This window comes from Chinchilla lanigera, unplaced genomic scaffold (assembly GCF_000276665.1).
Source record: "Chinchilla lanigera isolate Chin_1 unplaced genomic scaffold, ChiLan1.0 scaffold00061, whole genome shotgun sequence".
Taxonomy (NCBI): domain Eukaryota; kingdom Metazoa; phylum Chordata; class Mammalia; order Rodentia; family Chinchillidae; genus Chinchilla; species Chinchilla lanigera.
Genome location: NW_004955462.1, coordinates 9,120,352 through 9,141,166, shown reverse-complemented (window position 1 = coordinate 9,141,166; position 20,815 = coordinate 9,120,352). Strand labels below are relative to the sequence as shown.

Below are 20,815 nucleotides of genomic sequence, written 5' to 3'. Positions count from 1 at the left end.
TTCTCCTACACTGTGCCCATACATTCAGCATCTCTCCTTGTGCACTTCACAGTGAGTACCCATATAGAATTTTACATGCTGTTTAAAAAAATTGCATAGGTTTAAGAGTGTAGAAAGTGTTTAAAAGTATATGAAATGTTTATAAGAGTGTGGGAATGGTTAGTAAGAGAGTGGAAAAGGTTTATAGGAGTGTGGGAAGTGTTTCTAAAGCCTTAAAATATGTATAAACAATAAAATAAATATAATGCCCCTACTTCGTGGATTTTCACCTATCGCGGGGGTCTCTGGAATGCCACTCCTGCGATAGGTGAGGGATCACTGTTGCCTCATGATATCTTAGTAGTCTGTTTATCTGTGTGTTTGCTGATGTTTATGCATTGATGAAATTGAAATTAGCATACAGGAATGCTATTGCTTTTTGTGTGTACATTTTGTAACCTGCTACCTTACTGAATTTGGGTTACTCTAGAAGTGTTTTGGTGGATTTTTTAAAAATTGAGTCTTCTATATAGAGGCCTGTGCCATCTGCAAATGATAATTTGATTTTTTCCTTTCCTAAAAATAGCCCTTTCTTTCTTTTTCTTACCTAATTGCTCTTGGTAATGTTTTGTACATACTTTGTTGAACAAGAGTGGTGATAGTGGTCATCCTTGTTTTGTTCCTGATTTTAGAGGGAAATTTGGATTTTCCCCATTTAAAATGTGAGCAGTAGGTTTGTCATGAGTGACTTTATCAGATTGAGGTAAGGTCCTTTTATACTGATTTTCCCTGCTAGTGTTATCATGAAAGGATGTAAATTTCAACTAAAGGTAACAACTTCACCTCTGCTAGCATTTGAACAGCATTCAACAGTAATAGCATGAAGTTAATAGCTATTTAGAGATCCATAAGGTGGAGAGGGGTAAAAAATGAAAAAAGTGAATTTGAGAAATTAATCAATGGGATATGAGAAGGAGAAAAGAAAAGTGAGATGGGGGACCTCTTAAGGAGTAAAAGGAGATTAATAGTGTTAGAAAATAATTGCAGTAGCTGGGTGTGGTGCCGTATGCCTCTAATCCCAGCACTCAAGAGGCTGAGGCAGGAAGATTGCTTAGTTCAAGGCCAGCCTGGGCTAAACAAAACGAAACAAAACACTGTTGCAGAGCAATGAACAAGAAAAGATAAACAACAAAAATACCAGAAATAAAGATAAGAAAGAAGAAAAAAGTAGAATGGGGAAGAAAAAGAACAGGACAGAAAAGAAACTTTTTAGAACAGAAAAAGAAAAAAAGGTGAGGGGAACCCCAGCCCTCACCCCTCCAAAAAAAAACCTAAGGAAGGAAAGATAAAAATAAAAAAAAGTAAAATCATGAAAAGTTTGCCTGTCACAGTTTTCCCTGCCTAGCTTTATGGCCTGTGGAGTTTTGAGGTGCCCTTCCTCCCCCATCTGTCCATTCACCGGTTCTTTCAGAATTTTTTTAAAATTTTATTGGTACATTTTAGGTATACATAATGGTCACATTCATCATAGGGAATTCGTACTTGTACATGATATATCTTGGTTCTTTTCTCTCCCATTCCCCAACCCTCTCTTCAACCCCTCTTCTCCTCTGTTTACAAAAGCTTTATTTCCATTTTTTCTTTCTTTCTTTTTTTTTTTTTTTTTTTAAGAATTTATTGTGCTAAGTGTTCTCCAAGCTTCCTTCATGTATAGTTTGATATTTGACATTAGTTTGGGGGTAATTCTCAGTCATTATTATTTCAAATATTTTTTCTTATTTTTCTGTCTTCTGTGTTCTTGTTCACTAATTATACTTATTGTACTTGTCCCACAATTATTGGATATTTTGTTTAGTTTTATTTTTCATTGTTTATTTTTTTTTCAGTTTTGTGGATTTCTGTTAATATTCTCAAAGTCAGAGTTTCCTTAACCATGAGCAGTCTACTCATAAGGCTATCAAAGATATTCTTCATTTCTGTTACAAGATTTTTGATCTTTAACATTTCTATTTCAATTCTTCCTTAGAATTCCCATCTCTGCTTTGTATTCTTTGTCCATTCTTATGTGCTATGTAGTTTATCTATTAGATCCCATAAGAGATCAATTAAATAAATGATGGTGTAATTCCTTTTTTATTTAGTTTGCTTATGTTTCTTTTTTGCTTTCTTTTTAGGTTAATACAATCTGTTGGAATGACACTGGAGAATATATTTTATCTGGCTCAGATGACACCAAGTTAGTAATTAGCAATCCTTACAGCAGAAAGGTAAAGTGTTTGTTTTTCTTTTTAAAGAGACATGTGTCTAAAAAGTTTAATGAGAAAAAAATTCAAAAGCTGGAAATAAAGAAATTGTAAATAAACAGGGAGTTGGCATTTTCACATTGCTAAATTGAATAATTTAGAAGTTGTTACATGTAGGTCTTTTAGTTTCTTTAGGGATACATAAGATTTCAGTCAGCCTTATAAATTCTAGAAAATTTAAATATGCTTTGTTTTATCCATGTGGATAATAATTGCCACAAGTGATATTATCTCAGTAACACTGAGGGGAAAAAAGACCATGTGATTTTTCATAGGCAGAAATGTTTTTCAGTAAATTAATTTCCTTACCATTGTGATTTATTTGTTACATATTAGAAATAAATTTTAATTTTCACTCTTTGTGAAGCAAGGGTCTCTCCAAATGAGATGCTTTATTTTACCTTAAAAACACTTCGGGATGTAAATACTTACAGAATTGATGTATAGTGTTTAAGGTTTTTTTTTTTTCTTGGTGGTGCTGGGGATTGTAGGCGTGTTCCACCATACTTGGATTATTTTAACATTTTAAAACTTGCTTATGTTAATATTTAGAATAGTGTGACTAAAGCTGCCAAGCTTAGTCATTGTTTCGTTTTCTTATTCTCTTATTAATTTGAAATTTAGTCTTTTAAAAAGTTGCTTCACGTAGAAGTTTTTAGATAAGTGGCCAAGTGAGCGCCATGTGAAGAACTTTGATCTCTAATTCTTACTTCAGTAGCAGCTTTTATTATATCTACAGATCCTTTATACTTACCTGCAAATTACCCAGGGTGGCCTTCTGTTCTATGAACATGGGTAAATAATTATTTTAAAATTTGTAAGATCTTTAATATTCAGGATCCTTTAAAGTTCTAATTGAGAATACGGTTGTTCTCCTGTCCTGGAGCGTTTGTTCCAAATCTGCTGTAGATGCCACAATCTGGGGATGCTCTCAGTTCCCTGGTGTAAAATAGTGTAATGTTTGCACAGAACCCAAGTCCTTACGCTTGCGTCACCTCTGGATTGTTCGGTGTTTCATACAATGTAAGTCCCAGGCACATAGCTGTTAGACTGCATTCTTCAGGGAATAATGACCCCAAAAGGTTAGTAATGATAAAATGAACAACTTCTTTGTTTTGTAACATTTCAGTGGTGGCTGGTTGAGTCTGCAAAAACAGAACTCATGCATAGAAAGTACTGTTCATTTCTTGGCTGCTTCACAACTCCTTTTTCTCTCTTTATTTTCTGTTTCTTATGTTCTTTAACATTTCTTCTAATAATTCTTCTGAAAATGTATCTTTTAAAAAATTATTTTTTTTATAGTAGTTGCAATTGAGCATTGGTGATTATATCAGTCAGGGTCCAGTAAGAAAAACCACACAGTAATTTCAACAGGGAAGCTTTAATTACAGATGATCAAAAAAAAAAGCCCAGAATTAATAGATACAATGAACTACCACTTGCCATAGGGCTAAGGTAAACTACCTGAAGAAGTGGCCTCCTAAACCTTCCCGGTACTAAGACCTAGATCTTACTGAACAAGGCGTGCCATGTCTCGCAGGGTGGCATAGGAGTTGCTGTAATGGCAGGCTAGGGGAACTTACTGGAAGGCCTCGTTCTGTGGTTCTGGAGAGGGCTGTTGAAGAAGAGACAGCACATCAAACAGTGTTCTGCAAACTATCCCAGGACTGGGGGAGGGAGGTGGAGATGCCGGTGAAGCTGCGGGCTGCTGGCTGTGGGCTGCGGGCTGTGGGCTGTGGGCTGCTGGCTGCGGGCTGCTGGCTGCGGGCTGCTGGCTGTGGGCTGCTGGCTAGTGTACTATTCATTTGGGAGCTGGGCCCTAAAGAAGCTCACCACCCTGCAGGACTCCTGTACTGTGGCAGAAGAGGAGCCTCCCATGACTGAGGGCCTAGATCTGAAGAATGCATCCATGCTGCATTGAGGGAAGAACCTCAGAAATAGGAATTAAATACTCTTTCCTTAAAACGTTCTTCTGGTACCTTTTCCCTTATTTGCAGTTAATCAAATTATAGTGGTGAATATTACAATTATAACAAGGCTTTATCCTTTTTAGTTAGTGATTATAGTAGGTCCTTACAATACATTGGTATTGTTTCAGTCAGCTTTCTTGTTGCTAGACACAATACCTGACACTCACTGTTTAAAGGAGGAAAGGTTTAATTTAACTCACAGTCTGGGGGAATTGAGTCTATAGTCAGCTTACTCCAACACAGAACCATCATGGCAGAAGAGCATGGTGAAGCTAAAAAGCAGCTTCATCTATGGTGGCCAGGGAGCAGAGCAGGGAAACAGCACGAGAGGACTGAATGACAGACCATATATAGTCCCCAAGGTCATGTCCCTATGACCCATCCAGGCACACCTAGGAGCATGTTCTACGAATCTGCTTGGCATTTTCTTAATCAGATAGCAGGATTAATGATCACAGGCCACCCCAAATAACCTTACATGCAAACACATCTCCTTAAACTTTACATAATCTCCAAATACAATACATTTATGATTCCACCTCATACAACTGACACATGTATAACTAGAAACGCAGTAATCCCTTTTCCAAAGTTTGAGAAGTTTGACTCCTCACTTGGGCTGCCCTTTGTAACTAATAAACTGTCTCAGAGGTGGTATATATGTTGAGACCATGTAAAAATTCTTTCCTTTTAAATGTCTTTCCTGTTGGTTTTTGTATTGATGATTATTGTCTGAATCGGTTTTTATAATGTGATTAAAAGCCAATAATGGTTGATTTGGTTTGCTTAATTTTGGTGGTACTGGGGATTGAGCCAGGGCCTTGGAACTGAGCTATATCCCCCCACTTACGTTTTTTGAGACAAGGTCTCACTTGGTCTAGTGGTTAATTAAATGAATTGAGCCAGCTTGGTTCTGGGCATGGAAGACCCACTTTAAGAAGAATTTTTGTCTGAGTTGTATACGGGAGGGAAGGGTTTCAGCTGATTTTCCTTGGAAGAGCTTCGCTGTTCTTTTTGGAGGTGCTCCTGTCTTCACCGTTGCCAAGAACAGCTGCTGTTCTCTTTGAGGAGCTCAGGGCTCCTGGCATTTGGTGCAGATTCTTCAGCTTCCAGAACTGGCCTTTATCCCTGCTGCAGACTCTTTAGCTTCAGGCACTGACCTTTTAACCTCCGGGTGCAGAGCCCTTGGTCTTCCCTCAGATCCTTTGGCCTCTTCAGGCAGACTTGCATGGAATGTTGCTGTGGGCTCCAGACTTTCTGGGCTGCAAGCCTTGGGCTGGATCCTTTGGATCTCTACCGCACGGACAGATCTTTTACACTCTTGTACATTTGATTCTGGGGGTGGCCATTATAAACCAGTCTTGTAAATTTCTGTGTCCTACATTAAATCTGATTCAGAGCATGTGCAGGCCTTTGAGGAGCCCCGCCGCAGCCCTGCCAACTTTTCTAAGCACCGACTGATGCACTAGGTTGCTCAAGCTGAGCTTGTACTTGTGATCCTCCTCAAGAGTGCCGGGATTACAGGCATCCTCTTCATACCCAGTTTAAAGCAGTGATTTTTGGGGCTGGGGATTTAGCTCAGCGGCAAAATCGCCTGCCTGGCAAGCGCAAGGTCGTGAGCTCGGTTCCTGGTACCGGAGAAAAAACAAAAAAACAAACAAACAAAAAAAGCAGTGAGTTTTAAAATTGTCATCTTTTCTACATTTGATTGACTGCAGTGGAGAAGATTGATCTTAGTACCTTTTTATTTGTTAGACACTTGTTCTACCACTGAGCTATACCCTCATTCCAAGCTTCTGTGTTTATTTGTTTTGTTTGTCTTGTTGTTGTTGTTTTTGAGACAGGGTCTCACTATATAGTGCAGACTGGACTCAAACTCATGGCGATCCTCCTACCTCAGCCTCCTGGGCACTGGAATTACAGATGTACACCACCATGCCCAGCTAGATGCTGTGTTTATTAATTTACATTTGTGGTACCTTTCTGTCATTCTACCAAAGTACCTGAGATACATAACTTCTAGAAAGAAAGGCAGTGCAGGTGTGGTAATACCTATAATCCCAGCACTTGGGAGGCTGAGGCAAGAGGAGAACAATTTTAACCACATCCTGGGCTACATAGTGAGTGCAGGGCCAGCCTGGATGACATAGTGGACACCTATCTTAAGAACCAGGACAAATAAAAACAGAGCAAGGTTTATTTTGGCTCATACGTATGGAAGTTTCAGAACATGATGCTTGACTCTATTGCTCAGGCCTATGACAAGACCGCAAGTTACAGCAAAAGCTTGTGACAGAGTAAAACCACCCACCTCATGACCAGGAAGTAATGAGGAAGAGGAAGAGGTCAGGCTCCCTCAGTTACCTTCAAGGGGCATGCGCCTCAGGAGCTGAGGGCTGGATTACACCCTACTCTCAAAGGTTCCCCCACTTCCCACCGGTTCTTCCCTGGGAACCAATCCAAATATGCCCCTTCAGGTGACCTACAGGACCCAGGATTTCTGTATGTAAGAGCATTTCCTGTCCCTATCATGTTCAAAAAGAATTACTATGGACTTACAGATTTTTACTTCTTTTTAATATATATTGTTTTGTCCTTTAGGACATAACCAAACCAGCTTTGTGTCTACGCTTTGATCTCTCCCTAATTTGTTTTTTTAAAGTACGGTAAATATTCCTACTCACTTTGTGTTCCCTTGTGTACCCATTGTGAAGATCTACCATAATTTCTGCAATTTGTCTTTTTTTTCCTTTGAAATAGGGTCTCACTATGTAATTCAGGCTGGCCTTGAACTTGCTTATGTAGACCAGGCTGACCTTGAACTCATGGCAATCCTCCTGCCTCAGCCTCTCGAGTGCTGGGATTACTGGCATGTGCCTCCATGCTTGGCCCTATTCAACTAGTCTTATATTTTGCTTTTATGAGTAACTGAATAAATAACCTTGTATGTAAGTTATTCTTATATTGTTGGAGTTACATCTTTAAGGTAATTTCCTAGAAAAAGACTGTCCTGGCCAGAGGCCAGCACAGTTTTCCTGAGTTACTATGAAGCTACCCTCCACTGTGGGGGACCATTCAGCACTGCTCCTGGCATGGAGAGCTGGTTTCCCACCGCTTCTTACTGCGTCTGTTATCAGGCTTTTGAATTTTTACCAGTCTATTAAGTGAGAATTAGGACCAATTCACTTAAGAATAAAGTTGAGTATTTTGTGATATTTTTAAGGGATATTTGTGTATATGTGGATTGACTGGGTGTTTTGCTCATTTGTTTTTTTAAAAAAAATGTTGGTTATTTTTCCTCTTTTAAGCAATGTGGGGATATTAGTTCTTTAACAGCAATGTGTATTACAAATATTTAGTTTAATTTAATCTCTTTTCTGGTGCTAGAGACTGAGCCCAGGTCCTTGCACATACTAGTCAAGTGCTCTACCACTGAGCCACCTCCCCAGCCCTTAAAATTTTTTAGACACTGTCATGTTGCCCAGGCTATCCTCAAACTTGTGATCCTCCTACCTTAACTTCCAGAGTAGCTGGGTTTACAGGCACGTGCCACTGCCTACAGCTAACATATTAATGTTAAACTGTATTTCTGTCACAATAATTCTGGTCTTTTGAACATAGTTCAGGAATTGGATTCTGGGACCTCTGCACTTTCTTCTTCTGTTCCATTTTATTACTTTGAGGTTATGGACTATTTAGATTCAATTTGGTTCTTCATTCTGAAGGGAATAATTTAATCACTTACTGTACAGTCAATTTCAAAAGTGTTGTAGTTACTTTTCTCATTGCTGAGACAAGATACTTCATCCCCAAAGTTAGGGGAGGAAAGTTTTATTTGGCTTACAGTTCTTAGAAGTTTCAGCCCATGATCTGCTGACCCCAAGGCAGAGTGGCTTGGCAGAGGGGCATCCCAGAGGAGAAACAGTTCATGTGGCAGGAGAAAGCAAAAGAGCAGGGTGGGGGTTATGGGCAGACCAAGCCTCTTTCTGTCCCTTATAGTGTACCCAGGTTAGCTGCCTCAGGGCAGGTATAGCACTTACATTCTTAATCCCAGCATTGGACCATGAATCAATAACAAACTCTAGATTTAGCCACCTCTGAAAAGCCTCTCCACCATGACTGCATGAGGCTCTGTGGGGAGACAGCTAGACACAAACCACAATACAAAGTCTGCCCAAATAGTTCTTTCTTATTCACTAATATTTTATGAGTGAGTGAAAAAAGCCAAATAGGTAAAAGCACACGCATTTGGTTTTCATGGTGCTATTCCAGTTGGTGGTATTCATTCTTCTTACTCAGAGGGAACAAAAGGAAAATAAGTGAGGATCAGACTTTTCCCTAACTATAATAATTTGGAATTGAATGATACTGTAGTCTTTTGTTGAAATGAGACTCGTTAAGGAGAATTTATTACTGACTGTGAGTATGTTAAGTATAAATATTTCTTCCTAGGAATAATAAATTACCATGAACTACTTTCTCTGTATGTTTTAGGTTTTGACAACAATTCGTTCGGGCCATCGAGCAAATATATTTAGTGCAAAATTCTTACCCTGCACAAATGATAAGCAGATTGTATCCTGCTCTGGAGATGGAGTTATATTTTACACTAACGTTGAGCAAGATGCAGAAACCAACAGACAGTGCCAATTTACGTGCCATTATGGAACTACCTATGAGGTACAACATGTGATTCTCTGTATTATATACATGTAAATGTGTATGTTTTTGCATAAGTATGTATGCATGTGTATGTGCATTTATGCATAGAAATTATTGGCAGGCTAGATTTCAGCAAAGCATGTGAGAAAATTTATCTCAGTGGACTTGTGGATCAAGTTAAAAAAATAAGATGCAAGATATACTTATGTAAGATGGATTTGTAATTATTTGAGAAGAAATTTCAACATACAAAGCGTTGGGGAATACACTCAGATCATATCCAGACTGTCGCACTTACCAGATCTTCATATCAGAAGGAACACTAGTACAGTTGACTAAAGAACCAGGTTTTCGTTGGATATTAATAATCTCAAGTCCTGAGCTGAATTAAATGAGGTGGTATGAATTTAAGATTCTGTTATTCTCTACTTGATTCAGAGACTTTGCTTACACTACAAAGTGCTCTTTTAAAATGTTTGTTTGTAATTTTCCTATCAAATTACTGATTTTTCATTCTATTAACCACTTGGTAATCTTCTTCCATCACTTGAATGTCAGTTCTGTGTCCTTATAGTTGTATGTGTATTTCTGTGAATAGCATGGAGCTGGATTTTGTTTCCTATCCATCCTCAAATGTTTGACTTTTTGCTTTAAGTTCTGGTGAGGACAGATCAAACTGGGGGCCTGGTGCATGCTAGGCAAGTGCTGTACCACTGAGCAATACCTCCAGCATGTGCTTTCTATTTTTTAGTTGTCTCTATTAATGTCATCTCCTACTTTTTTGAATTGCTTGGGGGTTTTACTTTATTTTGTTTTTGCCGCTTTCTTGGAGTGCTGTGTGCCATGTTTTGGATATAGGCAGCCAGATAGCTAGGTCTTAGAAGGAATGTGCACGACGTGTAACCTAAAAATGTCATTGTGTCCTGTGGGATCGCTTTGGATTTGAAACCCAACAGCTGACGATAAAATACATATTATACATAGAGGTCTTTTTTTTTTCATTTAACTATAACTGGCACAGCACGCTAATTTGACATCCCCCGCCCACTAATCTCTACCTAATGCTGACTATTAACCATTTATCAGATAAAAGGTTTGTAAATGTTTTTGACCATTCCAGAAGTTCTCATTTCATTCTGTTAATTTATTTGCTTTGCTAGACAATTTCAAGTTTTATTATAGTTCCAGTTTTTTTGCTTTCATTGTCTGTATTTTTGGCATTTTAGCCAGGAAATCTTTGCTAAATCCAGTTTTGTGAAGCTTTTCCCCTATTTTATTCTAGTCTTATATTTTCAATCTTACAGTTAGGTCTTTAATTCATTTTAAGTTTATTGTTTTTATATACTCCAACTTAATCCTTTTGTATATGGAAATCCACTTTTCCCAGCAGTAGTATTTGTTGAAAAGACTATTCTTTCACCATGTGATTTTGTCAAAGGTCATTTGACTGTATACACGAGAGCTTATTTCTAGATTCATTAATCTGTTCTATTGGTCAGTGTCTGATGTGGTTTGTTTTAGTCATACCTGGAGTTGAACCCAGGACATTGCACATGCTAGGCAAGCACTGTAACACTGAGCTACATCCAGCCCTTTTAATTTTAAGACAAAATCTTGCTAAATTGCCAGGCTAGCCTTGAACTTGAGATCTTTATGCTTTAGCCTTCCAACAAGTCAGAATTATAGGTTTGTGTCACCATGGCTTGCATGTCTGTCTCTAGTGTAATACCACATTGGTTTTTTGTTTTTGTTTTGTTTTTTTTTTGTACCAGAAATTGAACTCAGGACCTTACACTTGCCAGGCAGGTGCTTGTGCCGCTGAGGTATATCCCTGGACCACCATACTGTTTTGATTACTGTAGTATTCTCATATGATTTAACATCAAGAAGAGTGATGGTTATACCTTTGTTTTTATGTTTTAGGATTACTGTAGCTATTTGAAGCCCTTAGTGATTACATATAAATGTTAAGATTCTTTTCTATGTCTGCAAACAGTGCTATTGGGATTTTGATAAGGGTTACATGAGATCTGTAGCTCACTTTGTGAGGCATGGACATTTTAATAGTATCAGGTTTTCTGTTCCATGGCATATGGAATTTTCCCCTTATTTGTCTTTTTAAAATTTCTTTCAGTAGTGTATTGTAGTTTTCCACATATAGTTCTCTTGCCTCCATGATTAAATTACTTAAGTATTTTGTCCTCTTTAATGCAAAAAGTTGTCTGTGTCACTTTATTTAGCCATGTTGCCCAGTAATCTATGATGTTTAAAATTATATTTTTAAAATCTAATTTAAATTTAAAAACTTAAAAGTTTTTTTTTAAACTGAATAGCACTCAGTTATTTACATATGTTTGTGTACACACAGAGACACACATCACATTTTCTTCCTCCACCATCCATTAGTAGATAGGCATTTCTGTGTGTTGGCTATTGTGACTAGTGCTGAGATGAACATAGGGCTGCAGATGTTTTTTTGAGAGAATGATTGTATTTCCTGGATGTAAACCCAGAAATGTGATTGCTAGTTTCTATGGTAGTTTTACGTTTTACGTTTGAGGATCCTCCTATTCTCCATTACGCTATACCAATTTGCATTCCTGTCAACAGTGTGTACTGGTTTTTCTACCTCTTCACCAACACTCATCTCTTGACTTTTTAGCAGTAGTCATCATGTCAGGTGTGAGGTGATTTGGATTTGCATTTTTCTGATCACTAGTGATGTTGTGCACCTTTTCATATATCAGTTGGCCACCTGTGTGTCTTCTTTGGGCCTTCTTTGGGTCGTACAATTTAGGCACTTCACCTATTTTTAATCAGATTATTTGCTTGTATGTTATTGAGCTATGTGAATTTATGTATTTTGGATATTAACCCCTTACTGATGTATTGTTTGCAAATATTTTTTCCTGTTACATCAGTTACTTTTTCATTTTGTTGATTTGTTTCATTTGTTTGCTGTGCAGAAACTTTAGTTTGACATAATTCATATTTGTCTACTTTTACTTTTGTTGCCTGTGTTCTGGGTATCTTACCAAAAAAATCATTGCCAAGATCATTGTTATGGAGGTTTACTTCTATTTTATTCTAGGAGTTTTGTGGTTTCAGGTCTTACATTTAAATATTTAATCCAGGAGAGGGTGGGGAAAAGAAGGTGAAGAAAAAGAATTAATATGTGTTATGTGCATGTCTCAAGTCCCCATGATGAATGTAATTATGTGCAAGTATGTACTAATACCAATTGGAAAAATGAGAATGAAAATTATTTAACCCACATTTTTGTATGCAATATAGGATCTAATTTCATTTTTCTGCATGTCAAAATCTATTTTCCTCAGCACCATTCATTGAAGAGACTGTCCTTGCCTCATTGTGAATTCTTGCACTTCTGTTAAAGATTAGTTGGCTATATATGCATGGGTTTATTTTCAATTTTTCTGTTTTCTTTGCTCTGTTTTTATGTTAGTACCATAATGTTTTGATTACCATAGCTTTGTAATGTAAGTAGAAGTCAGGAAATTTAATGCCTTCATCTTTTTTTTTTTTTTTGATACTGGGAATTGAACTGAGGACCTCATGCTTGCCAGGCAGGTGCTGAGCCGCTGAGCTATACCCCTGGCCCTCCATCTTTAATTTCCTTGATTAAGATTAGTTTAGCTATTTGAGGTCTTTTGTGCTTTTAAAGATTTTTTTCTATTTCTTTGAAAAATGCCATTGGAATTTTGATAAAGATTATATATAGTGTATATAATCATTTAGGTAGTGTGATCATTTCGACATGTTGATCCTTCTGTGTCATACAAAATTCATGTGTTTCTGTTTATTTTCATCCCTTTCAACTTCTTTGATCAGTGTTTTGTACTTTATATTAGATCATTCACCTCTCTCTGTACATTTCTATTCTTTTTGATGATACTATAAATTGGATTGCTGTCTTAATTTCTCATTTTGATAATTTGGTATTTATAGTACTATATAGAAACAACTGATTTGTTTTCTTTTTTTTTGGTACTGGCAGTTGAACTCAGGGCCTAAACACTGAGCTGCATCCTTACCCCTTTTTTAAATTTGTGAAACAGGATCTTGCTAAGTTGCCCAGGGTGAACTCAAACTTTCAGTCCTCCAGCCTCAGCCTCCCAGCCTCCCACGGTGTAGAATTATATAGCCATATGCCACCCTGCCTGGCTTGTTTTTTTTTTGTTTTTTTGTTTTTTTTTTTTTTTTGGTTTTTCTCCGGTACCGGGAACCGAACTCACGACCTTGCGCTTGCCAGGCAGGCGCTTTTGCCGCTGAGCTAAATCCCCAGCCCCACCCTGCCTGGCTTGAACTGATTTTTTTTGGCGGGAGGATCTTTTTGAGACAGGGTCTTGCTGTGCAGTTCGGGTTGGCCTTGAGCTCAGTTTGTAGCCCAGGCTGGTCTGGAACTTGTAATGATTCTCCTGCCTCAGCCTCCCGAGTGCTGGGATTAGACATGTGCGCCACCACACCCAGGTGTATACTGATTTTGTATCTTACAATTTTATGGAATTCTTTTGTTGTTTTCATAGTTTTCTGCTGGAATCTCTAGGATTTTCTGCATATAATTTCATCTACAGAGAAAGACATTTTACTTCCATTTTTATTTGGATGACTTTTCTTTCTTTTTCTTGCCTAGTTGCTTTGTCTAGGACATAGAAGTGGAAAGACTGGAACTCCTTGTCTTTTTTCTAATCTTAAAGGAAAAGTTTCCTACTTTGATCACTGAGTATATCTGCCATTAAATGTGGACAGCATTTTAAAAAAATTTTTTTAAGTACTGCATTCTTTTTATACCTAATCATTGAGAATTTTTATTATGAAACTATGTTGAATTTTGTCAAAGGCTTTTTATGTATCTGTTGATATGGTCATATTTTTGTTCTTCATTCTGTTAATGTGGTATATCACATTTATTGATTTGTGAGTGTTGAACTATCTTTGCACTGCCAGAGTAAATACCACTTGTTTATGGTGTATGATTCTTTTAATTTGCTGTTGAATTCTGTTTGCTAGTATTTTGTTGAAGATTTTTGTATTTATGATCATTAGTGATACTGGCCAGTAATTTCAAAGAGAAAATCAGAAGAGAACTTTAAAAATATGCTAATGAAAATGGAAGCACACACATCAAAACTTATGGAGAGGCAGTTATAAAGGGGAAGTTTACAGTGATAAATGCCAACAGTAAGAAGAAAGTAAGTAAATACCTGACATTACATCTCAAGGGACTGCAAAAAGAAGAAAGTTCATAGCTAGCGGAAGGAAAGAAGTAACAAATCAGAATAAAAGTAAATGAACTAGAACTCAGAAAAATAATACAAAAGATCAGTAGAACTAAGAGTTGGTTCTTTGAAAAGATACAATTGACAAACTTTTAGATAACCTAAAAAAAAAAGAAGACACAAAATCAGAGATGAAAGAAGAGATCTTACATCTAATGGCTCAGAAATATAAGGATCATAAAAGAGAATGCTGTGAACAATTATATGCCTACAAATTGAATAATGTAGAAGAAATAGATATATTCCTAGAAGCATAAACCTACCAAGACTGAATCATGAAGAAATAGAAAATCTGAGCAGACCAGTAACGAAATAAGGAGGTTGAATTTGTATAGAAAAATGACCCATCAGAGAAAAATTGAGGAGCTGATAATGTACTGCTGAATTCTGTGAAACCTTTAGAGAGGAGCTAATACCAGTTCTTCTCAAACTCTTGTTAAAGAGGAGGAAGTACTTCCACTTATTTTATAAGGCCAACATATCCTTAATACAAAAGCCAAACTTTGTAGGGTTTGTTTTGTTGTTGTTGTTTTTAATTGATTTTTAAAGTTATTTTCTTCGTGACTAACTTTAAGATTATAATTTCTAAATTAGTATGTAGCAGTTTTGTTCAAATTAACTATAGTATAATTCCATAGAACACAGAAATTTTGGTAAAGTATAGCTTCTCCTTTTCCCTGTTAACACCAGTTGCATCTTTCTACATTTTAAGTCCATGAATATAATTTTATTGTTATGGGTTCTTGCTGTTATTATTTAATTCAGAAAAAGAAAACAGAAATAAGAATATTTGTACTTTTTAATATTTATATACTTTAACTTTACTAGTATTCTTTGTATGCTTTTGAATTAATAATGTCCTTTAGCTTAGCCTTAACTACTGCATTTAATATTCTTGTAGTTCAGGTGTGCTAGTGATGTTGATTTTGAAGTGTGTTAATTTTTTCCTTCATTTTTGAAACATTATTTGTTGGATATATAATTATTATTAATTAGAAATCTTTTTCTTTCACCCTATTATGTCACTTCTTCTGTTTTTCCTGAATTCTAATGAGAAGTCAGTTTTTAGTTCTATTTAGGATTATTCTGCACAAGGCAAAGTCTGTTTCCACCCTGGCCTTTAAAATTGCCCATCTGCCTTCTGATAATTTAATTATTTGTGCGGATTTAATTTGTCTTAGCTTACTTGCAGTTTATCAAACTTTTTGTTTGTTTGTTTTTTGTTTTGTTTTTGTTTTTCTCCAGTACCGGGAATCGAACTCACAACCTTGTGCTTGCCAGGCAGGCGCTGTGCCGCTGAGCTAAATCCCCAGCCCCAATATCAAACTTTTTGTATGCATAGATTCGTATTTTAAATTGAATTTTAAGAAGTTTCAGCAGTTATTTCCTCAAATATTCTTCCTACCTCTTGGTCTGTATTCCTCTGAAACTTCTATTGGCCTATGTTGGTATGTTTTCTGCATCTCCACTCAATTTTCTTCACTTTTCTTTTTTGTTTCTCAGCTTGGATAACCTTGATTCAGCAGTACAGTACTTATCTTCACTGATTCTTCTACTACTTTAAGTTGGCTGTTGAGCCCTACTAGTAAATATTTCTTTAGTTATTATACTTTTTTACTCTAGAATTTGAATTGTTTTTAGTAATACCTCTCTTTTAACAGTCTTCCTAGCGAGACATTTTCTTATATTTTCCTTGGCTTATTTAGAAGTTTTTGATCAGTTCTCAGCACATTTGGATAGCTGATTTAAAGAATTCCTTTAGTTCAATTTCTGTATTTTCTTAGCCAGTTTCCTTTGAAACCCCACCCCATGTATGGAATATGGTTTTGTTTCTTTGCACGCTTTGTTAATTTTTTAGTAAAACATTAACCCTTTGGGTAACAATGTTAATTTCTTCTCCTTGGATTTCCTTGTTCTCTGGTGGGTTTCCTGGACTGATTCTATATGATTTGTGGTCACTGAAGCCTCTACTTAGTGAACGTCGTGTGAGTTAATGACTGACAGATTCCCTTAAATGTCTTACATCTTCCAGTCTGTTGAAGGGCTCTTTGTGCCTAGACACTCCGCTAGTGCCCCGCCAGCACGCAGCTCTGCCTGAACGCTCAGGTACAGTATTGGCTTTTGGTTTCCGCAATGCGTGGGATCAGCCCAAGGCCTTTTGGAGTCCTTGCCCTCCCACAGAGGCACTGCCCAGACCTAGGTCTCACTTCCTGTTTATGCAAAGCCTGCAGGTTAGCTATGGGTGGTGCAATGGGGCCTTTTGGGCACATGGGTAACCTTACCACATGCCCCTAGTTTTTGAAGCCCCAGAAGTATTTCATGGCTTTTAAAATTCTCCAGTTCTACTGATTCTCCCGTTTTTACTTTTAAGGTTTTTGGTCAGTGTTTTATTTTACTTACATTGTGGCTTCAAGTGACTGTAACATTAAATCATTACTGCTGATTTGGGAGGGCGGTACTAGGAATAGAAGCTAATGCTTCATACTGAGCTACATATCCAACCCTTTTTGCTTTTTATTTTGAAACAGGGTCTTACCAAATTGCCCAGGCTGGGCTCGAGCTTGGAATCCTCCTGCCTCAGCATCCTTCAGCACTGGGAATGCAGGCATGCGCCCCCATGCCTGGCTTTATTGCTGATTATTTTTGACATACATCCTTAGGGTAGGGCTATTATCACATGGACTATTTACCCATGGTAAATTCAGTGTTAAGTCCTCAAAATGGAGATTTTCCACTTTGAGAAAAGTCTCCGTAGTGACAGCTTTTTGGAGATGGGGCTTTGAGAGCTGTGGCTTACCTTGTCCGGTAAGATGCTGGTTCTCACAACTACCATAGATGCAAGGCCATTGGTGTTTTCAGTGCTGCCATGAAGTTAAAGAAAACTGCAGTGTTTCAGTGCTTTTATGGAGGAATATATTTTTAGTGGTCCGTATTTGGCTGTTCCAGACACGCTTCTGCTGTAACATGTTTTTTTCCACCTTGTTCAGGAAGGTTACGTTACAGGAAGGGTTCTTAAGTGATACCTATTTGTATGAGATAACACAGTTAATGAGCATTAATTACAATTAGGAATATAATTATTTCACTTTGTAACAGTGTGATGAATGCAGCTCAGTTTTAAATAATTAAGTGTATGAAAGAATTACATTATTCCAGTTTGTATAAATGAATTTATATAGGAAATATGTACTCACAAGAATTTGGTTTGTAGTCCAACGCATTTGGGACTGCTCTTGTCTCTCATGAACTATTCCTGTTCCCCATTCTTATTGCCCATTCTTTCTCCCCAATAAATTTTCTCACTTTTAACCTCCTTTGTTCCTTAGAATTCATTCTTCAGTTTTGGGGGACACAAACTCGGTGTATTTAACATCTAGCGTCTCCCCTATGTCAGTGTAATGTTTCTTTTTTGTCTTTCTCACATTTTAAATACAAACTTTTAAAGTGTAATATATAAAGAAAAATACAAATAATCAAGAAGAATTTGTAGTATATACAAAGTAAAAAGTGACCTGTCTACTTAGTAAAGTCATCAAAACTGAATCAACACAAATCAAAATATTTCTTACTGATAAAATCATTTTACAAGTAAATAGTTCAACACTACTTACTTGATGAGAGGAAAAATGGCATTTTTCACAGATAGGAAATGAGTTTGAAGTCTTATTTTCCTTGAAACATGGACTCGTTTGTGTTGGGTATACTTTTTTGCAAGTTTCTTCTTGCATAGTCTAAATCTTGTTACTCTGCATTGGTGGCAGAATTGTTCAATAGAAGCAAAAGACATATCTGCATTCAGTAGCTTAAAAGTAGTAGATACTTATTTTATGAAGAGCAACACAACACACATTTGTTATCTTACAGTTCTGGAACTCATAAGTCTGAAATGAGTATTAGCGGGCTAAAATTCAACAGGTGGCAGGTCTGGGTGCCTTCTGGTTTGCTTTTCCAGTTTCTAGAGGACAAATGTAGTTCTCGGATTCAGATCCTTCCTCGTCTTTGGAGTCAGCAATGTGGCATCGTCAGATCTCTCTCTCCCTCTCTGTCCCTCTGTTCTCTCTGACCCTCCCCTCTTTCCCCTCTTTGACTTTTTCCATTATCTTGTCTTGTCTTTCTTGTCTCCCTCTTTCACTCATAAGGATGCTTACAATTTTACTGGGTCCATCTGGATAGTTCAGGATGGTCTCCTCTGAAATCCTTAGCCACACCTGTTAGTTTCTGTAGCAGTTGAAGGTATAATACTGCATATTCATAGTCTCTAATAATTAGATGTTGACATCTTTGAGGGGGTCCTTATCCTGCTTGCCACCATAATAGAAAACAGAGGTTTTCTAGGTTAAGTTTTGAAAGTATAATACATATACAGAATAGTACCCACATCAGATATATGCAACTTGATGCATTTCGACAAAAATACACTTGTGGAATAATATACTTAGAATAAGAAACACCCCTAACAGGCCCCTGTATACACAAAGGTTCTACTGTTCACTTAAAAGTAACTACCAGTAGGACTCTTACCCCATTTACTGGCTTAGCAGCATTCAGGGCCTTTGCACTGAGCTACATCCCCAGCTTTTTTTTTTTCAATACATTTTTCAAATTTGAGGCAGGATGTCACCAAGTCTTTAAATTGCCTAGGGTGGGCTTGAACTTGTGATCCTCCTGCCTCAGCCTCCTAGAGGGTTGGAAGTACAGACTCTGTACCACCATGCCTGCCTCTATTAAAATAGTCTCTTAAATAGCAGAGATTAGTTTTGTCTTTTTGGAAAATTATATTATGGAACTGGTATGTGTTCTTTTAAATTTGACGTCTTTCACATAGTAGGTTTGTGGATTCACCCATACTTTGAGGATAGCAGTGATTTGCTCATTCTTATCGTTGATGTAGTATTTTATTTTAGGAAAAGATCAGAGTTTCTAAAGGAGATTTTGTGTGTGTGTTGTCAGGGATTGAAGCCAGAGCCTTATACTCACTAGATCAGCACTTTACCATGGAGCTACATTCCCTGCTGTGCACAATTTCCATTTCTGCTCTGCTGTTGACTATTTGGTTTGTTTCCAGCATTTGGCTAACATGCACAGTGCTGCTGGGAAAAATTCTAGTACACATCTTCAGGTGCCCATGTATGGATTTTTAGTTTAGTGGAATTGCTGAGTCACAAGAAAGGCACATGATCAACATTAGCAGACGTTGCCGCTGTTCCAGTTGCTGTACGTAGGCATCTACTCTTGATAGTAACAGTCTTACATTTTGGCCATTCTTATGGTACGATTTTGTATTTCCATGATGATTAACGATTCTGAATACTTTCCTGTATATACAGTGTTTAAAACATAGGAACATGCTTTCCATTGCTGGTTACATAAAGCCATATGTGGAAATCTAGATAGCCAAAGTTGTTAGTGTCTACTTCTAGTGACGGGGGGGGGGGGGTGAACCCCTGCCCCCTGTCCCTCTGTCACTTGATGTAGATATTACCATGAGAGATGTAATCATTTTGTACTGGGAACATGTACTAATAAAAAAATAAAAGTTGAAAAATTTTGTGCTAAAATTTACATAACATCAAATTTGCCACTATATCCCTTTTTTTAGTATAGAATTCAGTGACATTAAATACATGTATATTGTTATGTAACTGTCACCACCATGTAAGATTCTTTGTGAGAGATTGGTTTATTTACTTAAATCATTTCAGCATCCCAGTTTTCTTAAACATCAGGAAAGACCTGGGCTGAGGATTTAGCTCAGCAGCACAGTGCCTGCCTGGCAAGTGCAAGGTTGTGAGTTCAATTCCCGGTACCAGAAGAAAAAACAAACAAACAAAACCAAACATCAGGAAAGACAGTGTTAAATGTTTATAATAAAATGATAAATTCACCTACAGAAAACATAAAAATTAGGTTTTGAATAGTTTGAATATAATTAGGGGAGGGTGTTGCTCATCAGAATTATTAGAAGTTCCTATGTGAAGTTATATTAATTATACTGTCAGAGTTATCAGTCAGATTCAACATTTCTGATGTGTTTATTGTACTCATTTGAATCATTGTGTGGGATAAGTCATAGCTAATTAAAACAGCATGGCTTTTGTTGTTTTTGCTGTAGTCATGTTGTGAAATAGTAGCAGTATGTTTCAGAGCCACCTGTTTGAATTTCCCTTCAGGTTACCTGTGCTTTTGTTTTCTTCTTCAGATTATGACTGTACCAAACGATCCTTACACTTTTCTGTCCTGTGGTGAAGACGGGACCGTTAGGTGGTTTGACACACGCATCAAAACTAGCTGCACAAAAGAAGATTGCAAAGATGTAAGAATCCAGTTTTTTAATAACTGATGCAAGAAAAATTATGAGTATAATTTATATCTGGCAGATACCTTCAGAGGATGTGATTATGTGTGAACTTTTAACATTCTGTTTTGCTGAACTCTTACCATAAAACTATTTTAATGTCAAGAAACTTAACATTTTAACTGTGCATTTAAAATGCATTTTTGAAAATTTATATAGTTGGGTGTATAGTATTATAAGCATCTAGAGAATTTATCAGTATATCTTACTACTCGTGGAGATAATTTTGGCTGAGCAAAATAGCAG

General features: G+C 37.0%; 1 protein-coding gene and 1 long non-coding RNA gene across 2 annotated transcripts in view; one reads left to right on the top strand and one right to left on the bottom strand.

The window, feature by feature from the left end:
• The window catches only part of Dcaf6 (DDB1 and CUL4 associated factor 6), a gene marked incomplete in the record, with an annotated part of 140,272 nt that overhangs the window by 35,815 nt on the left and 83,642 nt on the right, over positions 1–20,815 (top strand). The window contains 3 exon segments of the mRNA XM_013521421.1: positions 2,154–2,246; positions 8,747–8,932; positions 20,414–20,527. Coding sequence (XP_013376875.1) covers positions 2,154–2,246; positions 8,747–8,932; positions 20,414–20,527 — 393 coding nt within the window.
• On the bottom strand, positions 3,621–20,470 carry LOC102021635. Its single transcript, XR_263109.2, has 3 exons — positions 20,390–20,470; positions 17,012–17,237; positions 3,621–3,897 (listed from the first exon to the last, which is right to left on the bottom strand). It is a non-coding gene; the product is annotated as an uncharacterized LOC102021635 (long non-coding RNA).